Source organism: Anguilla anguilla, chromosome 2, assembly GCF_013347855.1.
Source record: "Anguilla anguilla isolate fAngAng1 chromosome 2, fAngAng1.pri, whole genome shotgun sequence".
NCBI lineage: Eukaryota > Metazoa > Chordata > Actinopteri > Anguilliformes > Anguillidae > Anguilla > Anguilla anguilla.
This window is the reverse complement of record NC_049202.1, coordinates 62343714-62362316: the sequence shown is the minus strand read 5'-3', so window position 1 is coordinate 62362316 and position 18603 is coordinate 62343714. Positions and strand designations below refer to the sequence as shown.

At 50.2% G+C, this 18603-nt stretch overlaps 1 protein-coding gene across 5 annotated transcripts in view; it reads right to left on the bottom strand.

Moving 5' to 3' along the window:
- Nucleotides 1–1638: 1638 nt before the first annotated feature.
- Nucleotides 1639–18603, bottom strand: part of pnpla6 (patatin-like phospholipase domain containing 6) — a 34247-nt gene continuing 17282 nt past the window's right edge. For 2 of the 5 annotated variants that reach the window (XM_035404109.1, XM_035404113.1), the window contains exons 25-36: nucleotides 18220–18402; nucleotides 17093–17211; nucleotides 16561–16717; nucleotides 16050–16166; nucleotides 15594–15663; nucleotides 8413–8529; nucleotides 5210–5358; nucleotides 4907–5059; nucleotides 3776–3892; nucleotides 3603–3690; nucleotides 2802–2947; nucleotides 1640–2257 (exon numbers count right to left, since the gene is read on the bottom strand). In XM_035404109.1, the coding sequence (XP_035260000.1) occupies nucleotides 2180–2257; nucleotides 2802–2947; nucleotides 3603–3690; nucleotides 3776–3892; nucleotides 4907–5059; nucleotides 5210–5358; nucleotides 8413–8529; nucleotides 15594–15663; nucleotides 16050–16166; nucleotides 16561–16717; nucleotides 17093–17211; nucleotides 18220–18402 (1494 nt within the window). In that variant the 3' untranslated portion in view covers nucleotides 1640–2179. Of the gene's footprint in view, nucleotides 2258–2801; nucleotides 2948–3602; nucleotides 3691–3775; nucleotides 3893–4906; nucleotides 5060–5209; nucleotides 5359–8412; nucleotides 8530–11004; nucleotides 11122–15593; nucleotides 15664–16049; nucleotides 16167–16560; nucleotides 16718–17092; nucleotides 17212–18219; nucleotides 18403–18603 lie in introns of all 5 variants that reach the window. The other 3 variants (XM_035404111.1, XM_035404110.1, XM_035404112.1) reach the window with 3 other exon arrangements.

Genomic DNA, 18603 nt, shown 5'->3' with positions numbered 1-18603 from the left:
TGTGTATTAAAGCAGCAAAAACACGGCTGTGTGTTATAGCAGACTAATCTCTTATTATACACAGGTGAGCTACACGCTGAGCCCCAGGCTACCTCACTAGTGCATGAGTGAGAAATATGTAAAGCAGTGAGCTGTACAATCCCCTCTGGATAAGCACAAATATACGAAACAAATATATAACAATATATAACACAGATCTCACGCATTCTTTCATCATATTAAACCATGGCTCAGAAACAGGGTGGCCTCAGTCTTCAGTCCCATCATCATCATTATCATCATCATCATCATCACTCTACACTGGTTCTTCATCCCAGAGGAGAATATTCTGGATACAAGTGATAAAGGCCGAAGGTCCATCTGTGAACTGCACACTCTTAATCTGGCCTTCACGACCCAACGGCTTAAAAATCAGTCAGAACTCCGGTTACCATTAAATGTGGATTTATTTTTAAAGCATTTTACTCCCTTTGATACATTTCTTAAATTATATATATTTATTAATATATTTATTTAATATATATATATCACATCCGGTATACAGTAGGTCTTCCTATTCCATCGGCATCTTGTAGCAGATCCAAAATAAAAGTCATCAGTTTCTCCCACGTGGAATAGTTCTACAGTATCAGTGCAAAACGACCAAAGCAAAGCTTTAAAAAAATGTACATTTTATCATATATGTATCCACACAGTATATCCTGCATTTAAATTTTGTTTCCAGTGTTAAATAAAAAAAACACTTCTTAAAAAGAAAAGCCACTATTTTAAAAAATAATTAGGGTAAAGTGTTTACAGTGGAAAACCATTCTGTGTAGGTTGAATGGGTTCATTTCAAATTCTGTACACATCAGCACAAAGCAGGTAGGTTTTCTTCAGAATAGATAACTTTGCCACATTTCATTTACACGTGTGCGTATGTTAATATCGCTCGTCTCGGAAGGTATGTACATGGTTCTCTCGCAGCGCGAGGTGTTTGGCAGGCTTCCCTGTGGTGAGATGTTGCGGGGACCTCGTGAGGGTTGTATAGAAGCAGCCGGAAGGTTGGGACACAGGCACAGGAGTGTCTGAGACAGGCTGGCAGCCGCACACATCGGAGAGGAGATGCTGACGGACGCACAAGCTCTGGGAATCAGTCCCACAATGCTGAAGAGTGCAAGCAGTGCTGCGGCACACACACACACACACACACACACACACACATAAAATGCACACACACACACATGCACTCTCACACACACACACACACACACACACACACACACACACACACACACACACGCACGCACACGTGCACACACACACACACACACACACGCACACACACACACACACACACACACACACACACACACACACACGCACGCACACGTGCACACACACACACAAACGCACGCACACAAACAAATGCACACACACACACACATACAAATGCACACACACACACACACACACACACGCACACACACGCACACACACGCACACACACATACACACACACACACACACACACAAGCGCACACACATACAAATGCACACACACACACACACACACACACGCACACATGCACACACGTGCACACACACACACACAAACGCACGCACACAAGCAAACGCACGCACACGCACACAGACAGACAGATGGATGGTTGCTATGGATGACCTCAGTGACCTCAGATGCCTCTCTTTGCCTCCCTGCTCAGCTCCACAGCTGAGTGAGACTCCAGAGTGGGGCTCCACGGGGCTGTGCTCACCATCAGCACACTGGTCATCGGTCCTCTCCAGTCAACTTCCCTTCAGTTTTCACTGGACGTAGGCAGAGGGAAAAGGCAGACCCCCACCAAACAGTGTTTTTCAGTCCAATGGGGGGGGGCGGGGGTGTTTGTGAGGGTGGGGGCAGGGCACGCGATGGACACCCTTTGCGGCTGACGCTCGAGGTACACAGAGAACCAGAGCCGCCCCGGCCGCAGGGTTCAGCGGGGAGGAAGCTTTCGACGGCCCGCAGCCCGGAGGAGCTGAGGTCACCGGCGTCGGATTTGGGCATCCGTTCCTCTTTGGCCCGGCCTCCCGCCCACACGGTCCACTTCCTGCCCGACTCCGAGGAGATCGAACGCCATCGCACTTCACGTCCTCTCCATCCTTCCCCTTTTTTCTCTCTGCATCTCTCCACACCGCGCCGTCAGCAGTCGGAGACCTCCGAGCAGGTGTTGGAGTCGCTGGGGTTTGTCTTCCGCTGGCGGACGCACTTCTCCTCGTCCTGGAGTGAGAAACACAGGGACGCGCTTCAGACACACCGCGTCCGTTTGTGAACACGCCAAAATGTCTGCAGGGGCTCAGGCGTTACGCTGTTTCCAGTGTAACAGTAAACTACCTGCAGGCTTCTGAAGTTGCACATAATCATTAGGTTACCTTTGTTAGGGTGGTAAGAGTATTCTTAAAGGTTCGTAAAAGCATGTGAGCGAGGAGAAGGTGTGTGTACCTGCAATGATAGTAATGTGAGGTAGTGTGTGTGTGTGTGTGCGTGTGTGTATGTGCGCGTGTGCATGCATGTGTGAGTGTGTGTAGAGGAGCAGGTGTGTGTCCCCACAATGATAGTAATGCAAGGTTGTGTGTGTGTGTGTGTGTGAGCGCGTGCATGTGTGTGTGCATGCATGTGTAAGTGTGTGTGTGTGTGTGTAGAAGAGCAGGTGTGTGTGCCCAGAATGGTAGTACTGTGAGGATGTGTGTGTGTGGGTGCATTAGAGTGTAAGTGTTTGAGTGTGTGTGTGCATGAGTGTGTGTAGAAGAGTAGGTGTGTGTACCGTCTGGAAGACCCCATTGGGCCCCCACTCTCCAGGGGAGTGGTCCTCTGGGTCATCTGCCTCCTCCTCTTCCTCCTCCCCCTCTTCCTCCCTCACTGTGTCCATCCCGTCCTCCTCGTACTCCGTCAGGCAGTCAGACTCCTCCGCTGCGGGATGGACAGACAGAGGGACACAGTCACAAACACACATATAAGCAAAGAGAAATACACACAGAGAGACAGGCAAGGACAGACAGAGGGACACAGTCACAAACACACATATAAGCAAAGAGAAATACACAGAGAGACAGGCAAGGACAGACAGAGGGACACAGTCACAAACACACATATAAGCAAAGAGAAATACACAGAGAGACAGGCAAGGACAGACAGAGGGACAAAGATGACGGGTGGACAGTTGAGAGATGCTGATGGATATTCAAACTCCAGGAATTTCACCCATAATGCACACACACACACACACATACACACACTTAAAGACACAGACCACCTAGATGTCCAATCACCTCACTGGACCAAAGGTGAGTTAGTGTTTGTTGCAAAAATAGTCTTGGATTTTATGTATTTTTACAGAAGTAAAATATTTCTCAAATGAGTTCGATATCCTGCTTAGAAATAGGTAAAACATTTAAAGAAGTAATTCCTTGGATAAAGATGCACATAATTTACATCAATCATTTAGTTACATCTGAGTTGAAAATGCATGAAAACTTCTATAAAAATCACTCTAAGTTTTCATTAGTAATTAGCATATTATTATTAAAAGCAGCATGAGCTCATGTTCTAGTTGTGGGGACCTCACCCTCAGCTGAAACGTAGCTATGGACCGGTTCGATACGGGACACGATCTCGGCCAGGTCCGTGAAGTCTGCTCCAGGGCACGTGTAGGACTGAGAGGAAACAAGCGTAACCATGGTGATTAAGACCCAGGCATGGAAACGGAAACGTGTGTGCGCGTGTTTGAAAGGGACTCACGTCCGTCTTCTTGCTGTCATTGTAGTCAGCAGAGCGGTGATCTTTCAGCATGTTGTCGATGATGTCACCTCGAGCCCATCCAGTGAACAGAACCTTGCCGTGGTCGTAGCCCACGTCCTGAAAGAGGAAGCGGGGACATTAACATAAATTACACAACTGATCCTTCACACACACAATGTCAATATCAGTATCACGCCAAAATCAGTCGGCACAAGTTTCAAACAAACCAACACAGTAAAGACAGCCGAAGTGTCTGATGTCACCTCTGTGGTGTTTGAGGAGAACATTCCACGTCCCCTCACCCCCATGCTTCCCCCCCCCACACAGGCCCGCCTCAAAGCCCACACCGCTAATAACAGCGTTGATGCTCCATTGATGCTAGACACCAGAAGCATTTACGGGGTCGCGTTTTGGGTGATGATTTGTAACGGCACCCAGGAATAGTGGAAATGCATTTTATTGTGGCCAGGTCGTCACTGTAAAAGAGAATGCGTTCTCAATGACCTATCCGGTTAAATAAAGGTAATGAATAAAGCAGGAACAATAACCGGAACTGGGCAATCCCAACAAGACGAGATTAAATTGTTCATCAGCCAGCTTCTGTCACGGATAGTTAGCTTAAGCTAACTAAACAATTCTGCTCATTTTAGTATGAATGAGAGTGGATTCAAAATTCTTTATGCCATTGATTTATCAATATTTGTTTGATAAAAGAAAATTGAGATATTAGATAAATTACTGTAGCAAGCAAGCTACACAAAGAGTGTTAAGGTTTTCCATGGAAGCAAATAAATAGAAAGTTAACATTGAGGATAAAAGAACAATATCTAAAGAAGTAATATCTAACTTTCACAAATACCAAGAAAAACAAGTAGAGGACTGTGAGCAAAATAGGTGTGGACAGTAGGGAAGAGGATTGTGGGATAGTTTAAAAACATGTGGACAGAAGAGAATTGTGGGACAGCATAAAGCAATCACAACCAGAAGAGAAGAGTATTGTAGAACAGTGGAAGGTCGGTACAGACAGGAAAGAGGAGGATGGTGGGTTAGTGTATTGACAGGACAGAAGGAGATTCTCAGCAGAAGATGCAGCCTTGAAGGCAGCGGAGGGCAAGGGGAGGAAGGACTCACGTAGATCTCGTCAAACTTGCCGAAGTCCATGGTCTTGAAGCGGTCTATGGGCGGGCGGATGTACTCACAGTAGGCACTCTTCTTCACCACCTCCAGCTGCCGAACACACGACACGTAGGCCAGGCGGGACTGGATCTCGGCCATGTCTGGAACCTGCAGGAAGACCCGAGGAAACGCCTCACTCGAAAAAGCACAGGAGCAGCAGGCCCTCCCCCTCCCAGCACCTCCCAAAGCCCCGCCCCCCACCCCCCCCCCCCCCCCCCCCCCCCCCCCCCCTCCCCACGATGACGTCGCCGCTCAAACCTTGACTTTCTCTGCCCAGGGGTTTATCCGTTTCCACAGCAACCACCAGCCGGACAGGCTGTCTCCGTAGTTGCAGAGGTCGGTCTCGTCCTGGCTGCCCACGTCGATGGCGATGACCGTCTTGGCGCCCATGTTTCGGGCGATGTCCGCTGTGGGACGTGCGACGCAGGGCAGACGTTTGGGGCGTGGATGGGAACCCACCGGCAGCAGCAGCGGGAAACCAATCAGAGAGTTCAGTATCATTCATGTGGGTGGAGTGGAGGAGGTGGGGTGGGGATACGAGGGTGTTCATGTCCCCAAGACACAAATTTGTTCTAGCACTTACAGATACCAGGGAAAATGCAGTTACACCCCCACAAAAAATGGGCGCTTTATCGAGACCTTGGCTTAAATCAACACTACACAACACACGCACACATACACACAAATAGTACTTCTATAGCTGCAAGGTTTTCTGTTCGACGAGCTGAAATCACGAGGTCATTCCTTGACCCCCAGTATAGTCAGAAACGTCAGATCAAAAGGTCACGCTCAGCCCCGGCAGGTCTCGATAAAGCGGCCTTCAGGAGTGGTGTAAACTGCCTGCTCTGGTAACTGTGGGACACTGCAGACCTGTTCAGAATCTGTAGTGTTGGTACAGTGTGTACAATAGCAAGGTTACCATGGCTACAGTGCTGGCCCAGCATATATAAATGGAGTGGGACACACACGTCCCTCAGTGTGGCAGGAACACAAAGGTCAGGGCAGCAGAAGGAAGGCATTTCCCTCGACCAGGCTAGTTCTGAACGAACCTCACAAAAGAGCCACAGAGAAATTTAGGCAAACTCAGGATGCCAAAAGTCTAACTCTTTTGTCGACCTCTGGACATCTTCCCTTGTTCAGAAGGGGGAAAAAATTAAATAAAGAACTGTTGCTCTAAGCTGACAGTCACACTTCATAATGAAGTCTGGGTAGCTCCAGAGATCCTGATTAGACCCAGCAGCAAGACCAAGCTACATCACTTACTGAAAGAGACACACCAATTAAATGCGGCCAAAAAAAGAAGAAGAAATCAATCGACTAATCAACCAATCAGCAGGCTGTGATTCACAAAGTCAGAGCCTGATCATCAGTGTAGGTCTGGGTCAGAGCTGTAGCCATGGTAACGCACATAGACTACGGTTGATGAGGTCCATGTGCACCAGGTCCAGCCACGCTACAGAAACCCGCAGATGGTTAAGCATAATTTTCCAACAACTGGCTCAGATTTAGGAAGAACAGGGGTAAATGAGAAAGGGGAATACCTCACACAAGCCAAATTACCATCAGGGGGAGAGTTTGTGAAACGTGACATAGATCATTTGTTACCCCCCCCCCCCCCACGCCAGGTTTGGGTGCTCTTATTCAGACACAGCATCCTCTATAATGTACCACCCACACACACACACACACACCCCCAAAAAAAAAAAACCCTGTAACCACGGCAACCAAACCACAGCCATAAATTCACAGGCAGAGCCATGGGCCCCGTGTGTGAACGGGCCCGCTCACCGTCGCAGGCGAGCAACAAGGAAGACGTACGTTTTTGTCTCGCTACAGCAAACGGGGACGACTCAAATTCAAAAGAGAGGACGCAAATGCTGCCGTGTGATCTCTCAGCCAGAGCCGAGAGGACGGGAGTGTCCGTGTGACCGTGTCCCGACTGCTGCCTCAGAAAACGTCCTCATCTGAGAGGACCAGCTTCTGTCCTTGCAGCTGGGCTTCAGGGACCAACAGGAGGGTCCTGCTCGGGAATGGAGCCCGCGGGCTTTCCGTTTTTAGACCCTTCCTCCTGCAGCGTTAACGCAAAAATAACCGGCACGTCTGAACGCCTTACATCAGCGCTGCTCCAATCCGGCCCTCAGGGCTGGTAGTGCTGCTGGTTTTCATTCCTACCTTTCGGATCAGGAACGGATTTAAACCTGATGCACCAGGTGAGTGTGATCTCTGGCCAATCACAGACATTATTGGACTATGGACTACCAGGCAGAAGAGAAAACCAGCAGCACTGCTGACCCTGGGGAACAGACTTCAGTACCCCTGATGTACATGACAGGAAGGACCGGTCTGGCGCGAAAACGAACAAATACGTCTTCCTTGGAAAGGTCCATCAAAAGCTGATCTAATTTTATTTCCATTCCTCTTGTTGAAATGGAACAGCCTTTCACTATATTTTTGGGCAGTAATCTGTGGGAATGTCATCCTGCCGAAATTTTTAAGAAGGCCCAAATTAAAATGACTACCTTGTTGCATTTCAACTGGAAATCTGTTGATGGACTGATGCTATCTGGTGTTCTATTTTTTATTTATTTTTTTACCCAGAAGCACTCAGTTTACATCCCTCTAAAAGGTTAACCTGATTAAAAAACCCTTTATACTGTGCGTGTAGAAAACAGGAAGGAATATACCCATTCACAGCCAATGCCCCTCCCATCTAGCGTCCTCAACCAATCAGGCACCAGATAGCCCCGACAGGTAACACAACATATCTGATGCCATTGGCATTGTGGCACAGATGTTCATGATCACAGAACTGATGACGATGATGATTATGATGATGATGATGATGGTGATGTGGGTCCAGCCCTTCACCAGTGATCAGTCATCACAGCAGTGCTGAGCAGAGCCTTCTGTTTCCATCTGAATCTGATGTGAACAGGATCTGGTCTCAATTCTGGTGTGACACCGAATCGTAATGGATGTGAACAGAGACTGCATTTTCCATCTTGATTCATAGCACAGGGAACTCAACTGAATTAATTAATCAATTATTTAGCAAATCTTCCAAACATCACCATTCACCTGTGTTGTGCCCACTACCCTTTATAGGAACTGTTTATCATATGTGGTATCATAGCAACAGCTGTGATAAATGCGATAACAGGTGAAGTTAAACATACGCTGTTTGTCAGGACATGAAGCCTTACAGACCCCCAAGGGGGTGATCAGATGAGTGCACAGGTCACGCTCAGATACAGATGGAAAAGAGGGCTGATTCACTCCAAAAACACTTCCCCACCCTTAAGAGAGGCAGCGGTACTTACCACCGGACCAATTCTTCCTTTCCTGTTTCCACAGTAACGCACCTGCTTATCAACCCTTCCCCCCCCCACCCGACCCACGACCCCCCCCTTTTCTGGGGTGAGGGTGAGAGGGGGTTGGGGGGGTCGGGGCACCTTACTTGCCTGGGAGGTTGTTGATGTAGCCACCGTCCATGAGCAAGTTGCCATCTTTGGGGTCGCAGAGGGGCGGCAGGTACCCCGAAAGGGTCATGCTAGCCCTCACATAGCGCCACAGAGAGCCTGGCACACCGGGAGGGGAGGGGGGATAACGTCTCAATAACCTTTCGGCAACGTCTCGGCAACGTCGCCGTTTTAGCCCGGCGCAGACCGGGCCCGGGGCGGCGCGCCATCGGTCCACCGCCATCGACGGAGCGCCGCCCCGCCCCGTCCGCCTCCTGACCCCTCCTCCTAGCCCCTCCCCCTTCATCCTGCAGTTTGGGGGTCACCCTCGACTGCGTCTGTGCAAGTGAGTGCGTGTTCAGGTGAGGGAGGGTCACCCCCGGGGTGGGGTGCAGGGATTGGGGGGGGGGGGTGCTAGGCGTGGAGTCAGGAGGCAGGTCGATCGCCAAAACCCTATCACGTGGGACACTCTGCACCCCTGCTGTGGGGCTAGGCCCCCTTCACCCTGCCCAAACAACAACTGCTGTGAGGTGGATCCTAATTTTTTTTTTTTAAACTAAAGGGCCATTTCTCAGTGGCCCGTTCGTTTTGCTGCCAAATTTGTACAGTCATTCCTCGGGCCCCAAGCAATGTCAGAGGTGTAAGGTCAAAGGTCACACCCAGCTCGGGCAGGTCTCGACAATGAGGCCTTCTAGTGTGAGCCACCCACTCGGTACTGTTCAGACACACAGCACTCTGGCATCCAACAGTGTGGACGCAAAGGCCAGCCGATTCTCCAGGGGATTGCGATGGCGAGTTGGAGTTTGACACAAACAGAGTTCTGGATGAGCGCAGAGTGGGGGGGGGGGGCAGAGGTCTCAGTGGACGGGGGGGTTTGGAGATCTACCTCACAGCGAACAAGTGGGGAGATGCAGCCAGCCAGTCCTGCCCTCCCCTGCATTGCTTGGGGGGCAAGAAGCTGGGCGCAACATGGGCTGGAAGGAGAAGCTGGAGCTCAATGGGGATATATGCTCATGGGGGGGTTGCAGTCATGGAGTTTGGGGAAGGGGGGGCGAGAGACAGGAGCGAGATGTCTGGGCATGATCACTCGTGTGGAAAAACTGAGGAAGACTGAACTTGAGTGGAAATATGCTTAGTCACACTTAAGTGAGATACTCAATTTCCAGTCAATGAATTCTGGATGGGGGGGGTGGGGACGAGGGGACACAAAAACTGCAAGGTTTTTCAATGTAGGATCCAGAACACAGAAACTGCTTTCCAAAAACAAAATGGGGTGGGGGAGGGAAATATGGCGGTGTCAGTTTCACGCGTACTTTAACGGTGGACACATGTTTAAGGTAAATATATATATATAAATATGCGTACATTTACAGGTACAACATATAAACACAAGGCCAAGCGGATGACGTGGGGATAAAGCTGGTGCCACACTCAAGATGCTTTTCATCTGCGTGCAGAAACCAGGTTCACAGGAAGTGACAGAAACACTGCACAGGAAGTGACAAAAGCACTGCAAAAAAACTGCTGTGGGGGGGTGGGGGAAATTACATCAAGAAAAGAGGCGGGGGGGGAAAAGGAACGGCAAAAACAGTGAAAACTAATTTGTTTAGGCCGTCTCCAAACAGCCGTAAACTGAAGAGGCGTGGCGCGTCCGGTTCAGTCCGGCCCCTGACCGAACCCCGACAGACGCCAGAATCCTCCTGCCGCACTTCCTGTCTGACCACACTTCCACCGCCTGACCGGTCAACGAAGCGTCTACCTGCCTGCCAATATACGTAAAGCGCCCTGCAGCTCAAACCAGCTTCTGAAGGAAAGGGAAACAGGAACAGCCCGAGCCCCGGGAAGCCGGAAGAGAATTCACCCCGTTTCCACGCTAAAAAGGAGAAGAAACCTCCACCCGCTCTTTGAAGCAACATCATAAAAAAATGCGAATACTTCCCTCAGGCATAGGAAAAACCAAGAACATATCCACCAGTCCATCTTTCCAGAGGAGGTTACACAAACATTAATAAGATGAATATTATTTACATATATATATATATATATATATATATATATATACACATACATACATATATATGCGTGTATGTCTATATACACATACATACATATAAACGTGTATGTCTATATATATATATATATATATATACATACAGTTAAAGACAGATAGATCCCCCTCGTATACCAGCCAAGCGCAGAGTTCATTTCGGGATAAATGGAAAAAATAAAAAATGGAAAAAACTACAAACGGGAGAAGACCAGGACAGGAGCATGCATCTCTGCCCCAGGGATATAAACCTGCATGAACAAAGCTTCAGGACGGCCTGTACCGAAAGGGGGGGGGGGGGGTCGGGGGGGCGGTCAGGGCGGTGCCAATTCAGTGTGAGGCCCAATCTCAGGAGTGGTGTAGATTTGGGATTTTGGGTGGGGTGGGGTGGGGGGGGGGGGGGGAGTCAGTTACTCCACCCACTCACCCTTGTACACACATTTTAAGTTCCTTCCAAGCCATGAGTTCCCAATGTCCGACTGTTGGGAGGGGTTAAGAGTGAGGTAGGGGGCATAGCTGTGGTTGTTGGGGGGGGGCACAGTTCTGACCTGGGACATTGTTTACATAGCAGCCATCCACAAGCAGGTGGCCATCCTTGGGGTCGCAGAGCGGAGGTAAATAAGGGGCGTAGGACGCGCTCGCTCTAACGTAGCGCCACGTGCTGCCTGTCGAATGAAGATGGAGAGGATATCACAGATGCACAGCCCCCCAGGAGACAGGGAGAGACAGACAGAGAGAGAGACAGCGAGAGAGAGAGGAAGGAGAGAGAGATAGAAAGATGGAACGGAGGAGGGACAAAACCAGGGGGGGGGGTGGCTAAAGATAAAAAAGGACAGCACTTCCCAGGAAATTAAAAATACATGCGGATGTCAATAGAGCGCGGGAGAGAGAAATGCACACGTCCCCATTAAGGCTCTGAGTGGCCGGACAGGAAGGGACATTACGGGGTCCCCTGACATGTCCCAGTGCCCCTTACACAGGCCAGGGGAGAGAGAATCCTCACCCCAGCAAACCAGCTTGTCTTTTACAGCCTGGCCACACCCCAGGCCTGCACAACAGTCATGTACTCTACCCTCTTTAGAACAGAACATATTTCACCCTTTAAGGTGTGACATCACAAATATGTGATTAGAATATCCTTATCTGAACATTCTAACGCTGATGTAACAATCACTACTGGTGGTGGAAAGCAATGCAGTTCTAAGGACACTGACTTAGAATTTTGAAAAAACATTCCAAGCTCTTCAAAGGGTTAAACCTACCATGAACATACACACTGTCCCAGACAGCTTGGAGCCCCACATCATGATAAAACTCTTATTCTGGGTGTTTATTTGCTTAACTCCAAAGCAGATGCATGGTGTTGCTGATGTCCAATTGACTAAAAATATTAGTAAGAAAACTAACATATCATTTAAAATATTACTATATTAACACTGCATTATGTGATCTACAACAACAAACAAACATTTTTTTTAAATTACTCAATGAATTCAGTTAAAATGCTTATAAATTTTCCATTATGGATATTGTTGTCATATGAACTTTGACATTTACATGAGTTGCTCTATCAAACCATACAAAAACGTACGTATTAGCAGTCAAACCACAAACCATATTAAGTAAAAAGCATGACTATTGACTATTAGGCCATTTCTAAAAAATGAACGTTTTTATGACCATGTTAGCAAACGATTTCATTGGCAATCACCGACTCTTATTCGGTATGATCCAACCCCTTTCAATTCAAAGAAACTCTTTGAGACCGCATCTAAAAAGGAAGTCTTCCAGTATACCAGAATTCCTTTCTCTGGCAGTTTACCTGTGTAAACTGGACAAGCTCCCTTTGTGCTTTACCGCCTGCATTCTCCCTTTTACCTGGAATGCTAATACAGATAACCTGAAATAGCTACAGATCACACCGCGGATATCAGGAGCTGTTTACACAGCTGCAGCGGATGAGAGAAAGCATCTGTTGCAAGTTACATTTCCATTACCGGGCATTTTTTCTCATGAGACAAACATCTCATTTAAATATTGGACCACTGGAGGCTGTGCGTTTGCAGTGTTTGATTGGAACAACGCTGGGGAACAATACTGTTGGGTTGAGAGCTGAACTAGAAACATCTGGAAAGCCCAGCTATCTGGCAGCTCCTCTGGTGGTAAAGACACTGTAAACCTGTACCGAGGCTCTACTGCATCCGATACTGAATCTAGTGCTTCCTCGCAACAGTGGCGTATAAAAATACAAAATACCTCAGGCTCAGACCTTAGCAATTAAGGGGTTTTTCGTCTGTTTATAAGACAGCTTATTCTGCTATACAGGACGTCCGCAATGCTCTAAACTTGTGGGCCCTACAGTAACCATGACAACAAGCATGTCAGCCTGCATCTGAGCAGACCTTCAGCAGACCTTCGGTGCCGCTGGTTTGCCGGCGGTGTTCTGCTGTTCGCACTTGTGCGTTCGGATTAAGAGTTAGCCTTGTTATGACACACAGACAAACTGAGACAACACCAAGCCTGGGGGGGTGGGTGGGGTGGGGGTGCGGGCAGGGGTGGGCGGAGAGGGAGAGAAAGAGAGAGTGCGTGTGAGTGAGACAGAGAAAGAGAAAGAGGAAAAGCAGCAGAGGACTTCCCACATTCACAGAGAGTTCATCCACATGCGCCATCGTTGGGCAGCCCCCTCTCAGCCACACAGGCGGAAGAGTTACCGCTGAGCTACACAACGTCCCAGGACCAGAGAGAGGGAGGGAGGGAGAGAGGGAGAGAGGGAGAGAGAGAGAGAGAGAGAGAGAGAGAGAGGGGGAGAGAGAGGGAGGGAGGGATAGAGGGAGAGAGAGAGACAGAGAGAGAGAGAGAGAGAGGGAGGGGGAGAGAGAGAGAGAGAGAGGGAGAGTGAGGGAAAGAGAGAGAGAGAGAGAGGGAGGGTGAGGGAAAGAGAGAGAGGGAGAGTGAGGGAAAGAGAGAGGGAGAGTGAAGGAAAGAGAGAGAGAGAGAGAGAGAGAGGGTTGGAGAAAGAGAGAGAGGGAGAGAAACAGAGAGGAGAGAGGGGTATCCAGACAGGCTGGGTGTCAAACTCACAAAGGAGGACTACATGTACGACAATAGCACTATTTGGAAGGATGGAACCACAACTGGACACAAACTCATTCAGGTGCACCAATGATGGGGGTGTTTCTGAAGGCCCAGGGCATTTCACAAGCCAAGCGGAGGGGGGGGGGGGGGTGTGAGCTCACGTCCGGTCTGTGCCACACCATCTGCACTGAACACAGGACTCGGATAAAATCGAGGAACAGCCTCTCTCCAGAAACAAAGCTTGTCACCCTCTTTGAGACTGACTGAGCTTTTGCCAGTGCTGTGATGGCCAGGTCTACATGAACCTAACGATGCGGTATTAGGGTGTTAAAAGTACAGACAGCGGACAGGTCTACCTGACAGGAAACAACAGGGGGGTAAAGCCGACTAGCAGGGAGTGTTCTGGATCCTACCATTTCACAGAGTAGACAGGGGTGGACATGGAGCGAGGAGTATCGAAGTACCCTCCTAACTGCACACACGCACACACATATCGCTCATGTTTTCATTAATACATTAACAATCGATGGAGGGGATGGTGTTAAGTAATCTGAATGTGTGGCTTTTAGGGCAAGGCCCGCGAGTTTCAGACACACGGATGAAAGACAAGGAAGCAGAGGAAGGAAGGAGGTTCCTTCGGCCTTCTATGTGATCGACGCATCAGAAGCTGCTGTGAAATTGCAGAAGTCGGCAGACTTGGCACAGTGGAAGAGAGAAGAGGGAAAGAATGAGGGGGGAAAGAAAGCAAGAAGGAATTCTGGACAGTTAGAATGGAGGTGAAAATGGAGGGATGAAGGGAAAGGAGGCAGAGGAGGAATTGCGGGAAGAAAAACAGTCAAGACAAGCTCTAAAGGTTAGTCATGCCAGGAGCAATCTCAGAAGGGTGACCCCCCTGGAACCCCCAATTCAGTAGGACAGCTGGGGACCTGCTATTCCAAAATCAGAGACTGCCTGTCCCTAAAAACAACAAAGGGTTAACTCAGCATCACTTCAGCTCTGGTACTAGCTAGCCTTCATTAGCATTTTCAATGTAAATTCTGCGCACAGTGTAGCGCTAACGTTTAGCTTTATTGCTAAGGTTGCAGTAGAGAGTGATGCGCGTTCATTAGGTGTAGCCGATGTAGCAGGCCTCGGGGACAATAATGTGAGCAAAGCATAGGGGTCCAAGCCTGGGGCCTTGGGGCACGCGGGCTTCCTCACTGGAGTCCTCAGAACTGAGCGCTACTGAAATGGGGGATCCTTGGGAGCCGGGTGCGAAACCGAGTAGCTTGGCAGAGAAGAGAGGGCAGGATCGGGCAACACCTACACCACCATTAGCAGGCCGATCAAGGCAGTCAATCCGTACACAAAGATCAGCCGCAATCAAAGACTGACGAGGACAAGGATGAGCAGGCAGGAACCATGTTTACCACGCCCAGCCCCCCCCCCACCCCCCACCCCTACCCCCAGCCCCAGCCCCTCCCCTCCCCATCTCCCCCCACCCTCCATGTCTTGCACAGGAAGTGGGGCCTGGCAACCTTCGCCATGGTTGCGCTGTGAGTAATGTGATGATGTAATCTCTCAATCTCTGACTCATGGGCTGCCCTCCAGCGCTGACTGTCTCCCTCTCCCTCTCCCTCTCTCTCTGTCTCTCTCCCCCTCCTCCCTCCCTCCTAGCGTTGCGCCCTGCGCTCTCTGCACACAAGCGTGCCAGTGGCTGTTACACGGTCATTCGTACAAACCGCAGATAAATCGCAGCTGTTATCTCCCAGGACGTGAGTAAAACATGCGTGTCTGTCTGTGTGAGCCTGTGCTGTTTGCGTGTGCCTGTGTGTGAGACCGAAGCGAACATGTACTATTATTTTCACCTTGCTTTCTCTCCTTCCTGATATGTGAATAATAAAAAAAAACAAGAAACAGCGAGTGCTTGCAATCGCCTGAGTTAATGTGCCCTCATACGAGACCTCCCACTGACTGCGATGATGTCATAATGACCATTGTGATGCTGCCACTGTCTGTTCTGCACTCCGGGGGGAGGATGGGGCTGGTTTGGAGGCGCGGCCTGCCGACAGCTGTCACTCACCGTCCTTGTGCACGCGCATGGCGGAGGCGGTGATGTCGGTGGTCACGTTGAAGTACGGCAGCCACAGGTCCTGGAGGCGGAGCAGCAGCAGCAGCAGCGCGGGACGAGCGAGATCAAACAGGCAGTGAGAGAGAGAGAGAGAGAGACAAATCAAACGAGAAACTCTGTACACTCAGCCCTCAGGCACGGAGTAGAGTTGGCAGCTGCAGACACACCGTGACAAGCCACCGTGAAATGTTTGCTCTGTACGGCTGCCAGGCATTCACTCTAACAGAAGTGGCAGGCAGCAGAGAAAGCTGAGCTGTTCTTCATGCGCAGAAGACACACCTACATGCAAACACAGGCCTGTGCCTGCCCTCTGTGTACACTCTCTCCCATGCTCCTGAAGGTCACTCCCCAGCCCTGGCCTGTCCTCTTGCGCCCCCCCCCCCCCCCCGCCCAGCCAGGCTCCCTCACCTCCACCTGTTTGTCCTGGAACACCTTGTAGATGCTGGTGTTGAAGGCGGAGCCGGAGAACATGGAGGTGATGGGGTAGGTCAGGTCCAGCACCGTCTTAAACACAGAGTTCATGGCCTGGGATAGGAGAGAGGGAGAGGGAGGGAGGGAGCAAGAGAGGGAAGGCAAGCAAGCAACACACAGAGAGATGGAGAAGGGGAGAGAGGGAGAAAGGGAAATAGAAAAACAAACAGAAGCAAAAGAAAGGAAACACTACGCTTATTATACATTCTGTTTGTGGTGCAGGTGCATTTCACAGTAGACGTGTTGTACTGTAAAGAACACTGTTTCGTGTTTAAGACTACAACACAGCAAAAGACGTCCAGTTCATTTCAATATCAATAAAGCCAATCAATAGAGCACAGAACGGAGCACACTGAACGACCCGTGATGGGTACTGGGGTAAACCGGGTAACCGGGTGAGAGAGGCAGAGTGCCGGGACAGCGGGACCCCCACGCCCCCCCCCCTCACCTTGGCCCACTCGCGGGCCCTCTGCTTGGTGCGCACGGCGCTCCGCTCCTCTGCGTACAGCGCCCCAATGAAGGAGCCGATGGAGGTCCCACCCACGATGTCGATGGGGATCCCCGCCTCCTCCATGGCTTTGATCACGCCCACGTGGGAGCAGCCCCTGCGGCGAGACGCAGGGAGGGGCCCGTTACCGGGGCAACACCGCCGACCTCTGACCCTCGCATGCGCGCATGTGTGTGAGCGCGCATTTGCGTGGTTTGCGCGTGTGTGAGCGCGCTTGTGTGGTTTGTGTGTGTGTGTGTGCGCATGTGCATGTGTGTGTGTGTTTCTGTGTCTCTGTGTGTGCATTTGCGTGGTGTGTGTGTGCGCGTTTGCATGATGTGTGTGCATTTGCGTGGTGTGTGTGTGTGTGTGAGTATGTGAGCGCATTTGCGTGGTGTGTGTGTGTGTGTGTGTGTGTGTGTGTGTGTGTGTGTGTGCGCGTTTGCATGATGTGTGAGCGCATTTGCATGATGTGTGTGTGTGTGTGTCTCACCTGGCACCCCCTCCCCCCAGGACCAGGGCGATGCTGTTCCCCGTCAGAACTCGGGCCAGCCGAGAGAAGTCACTGTGTCTGTCTGCAGTCTTCTCAAACACCTTCTCATACACCTCCCTCTGCGCGCGCACACACACACACACACACACACACAGGGCACAAGGAGAGGTCACACACACACACACACACACACACACAGGGCACAATGAGAGGTCACACACACTCACACTCACAGAGCTCAGAGGTTAACAGTTACACAAGAAAACTCACAAAAAGAAGAGGTGAAGAGGTGTCAGCCACAGAAATGTCACACTTCGGAAGTTGAGTGTATCTACGATATTTACTCACACCCTGAGTCTGTAAAGTTGTGGCTGTTATGACGGGGACTGGAATGTTCTCTGAAAGGAGGCTGTGTAAGTACTCTATAGGACAGCATGTACAGCTGGTGTGTGTGGATCTTTGGTCAGGAGCAGTTCTATGGATTATTACCAGCTCCAGTACATTATGGGTCAGTACTACATATCAGCTATATCAGCTATATCAGCTCTGTAAGGTTGTGCGTGAGTGTAAGCTCAAGACCAGCTTTGCAGGGACTGTGTTTCCAGTGTCCTTTGGGTCAGTACCAAGTCTTGGTATGTTCTGATTTGGTACCAGTTTAGCAGGACTGTGTGTGAGTGTATTTCGGGTCAGTACCAGTTTAGAGGGACTGTGTGTGAGTGTATTTCGGGTCAGTACCAGCTTAGAGGGACTGTGTGTGTGTGTGAGTGTATTTCGGGTCAGTACCAGCTTAGAGGGCCTGTGTGTGAGTGTATTTCGGGTCTGTACCAGGTTGGAGGGCCTGTGTGTGAGTGTATTTCGGGTCTGTACCAGCTTGGAGGGCCTGTGTGTGAGTGTATTTCGGGTCAGTACCAGCTTAGAGGGACTGTGTGTGTGTGAGTGTATTTCGGGTCAGTACCAGCTTAGAGGGCCTGTGTGTGAGTGTATTTCGGGTCAGTACCAGCTTAGAGGGCCTGTGTGTGAGTGTATTTTGGGTCAGTACCAGCTTAGAGGGCCTGTGTGTGAGTGTATTTCGGGTCAGTACCAGCTTAGAGGGACTGTGTGTGTGTGAGTGTATTTCGGGTCAGTACCAGCTTGGAGGGCCCGCGTCGGGAGAACACCCTGCGGGGGCACCTGAGGTGCAGGTGTCCGGAGCACCAGCTGCGCATGTTGAGCCACTCCACGGTTCTGGAGGGGCCCGGACCGTCCTCACGGTGCAGCAGGACCAGCTGCTTCAGAGCCCGAACCGCTGTGTTCTCCAGCATCTGCTCCAGCTACGCGGCGGACAAAGGTAGAGAAGAAAGATGGAAGGAAGAAATCGAGGTAGAAGGGCGTGATAGATGCTTTTTGGCTGGACAGCAACCGCGGGGCCAGCCCTACAAACGCGAATGTCTGTGACTGAGTGACTGAGTGACTGAGTGATGAAGTTACACCATTGGTCGGCCAGGTCATGTTTGTTAGGTCCAGCCATACAC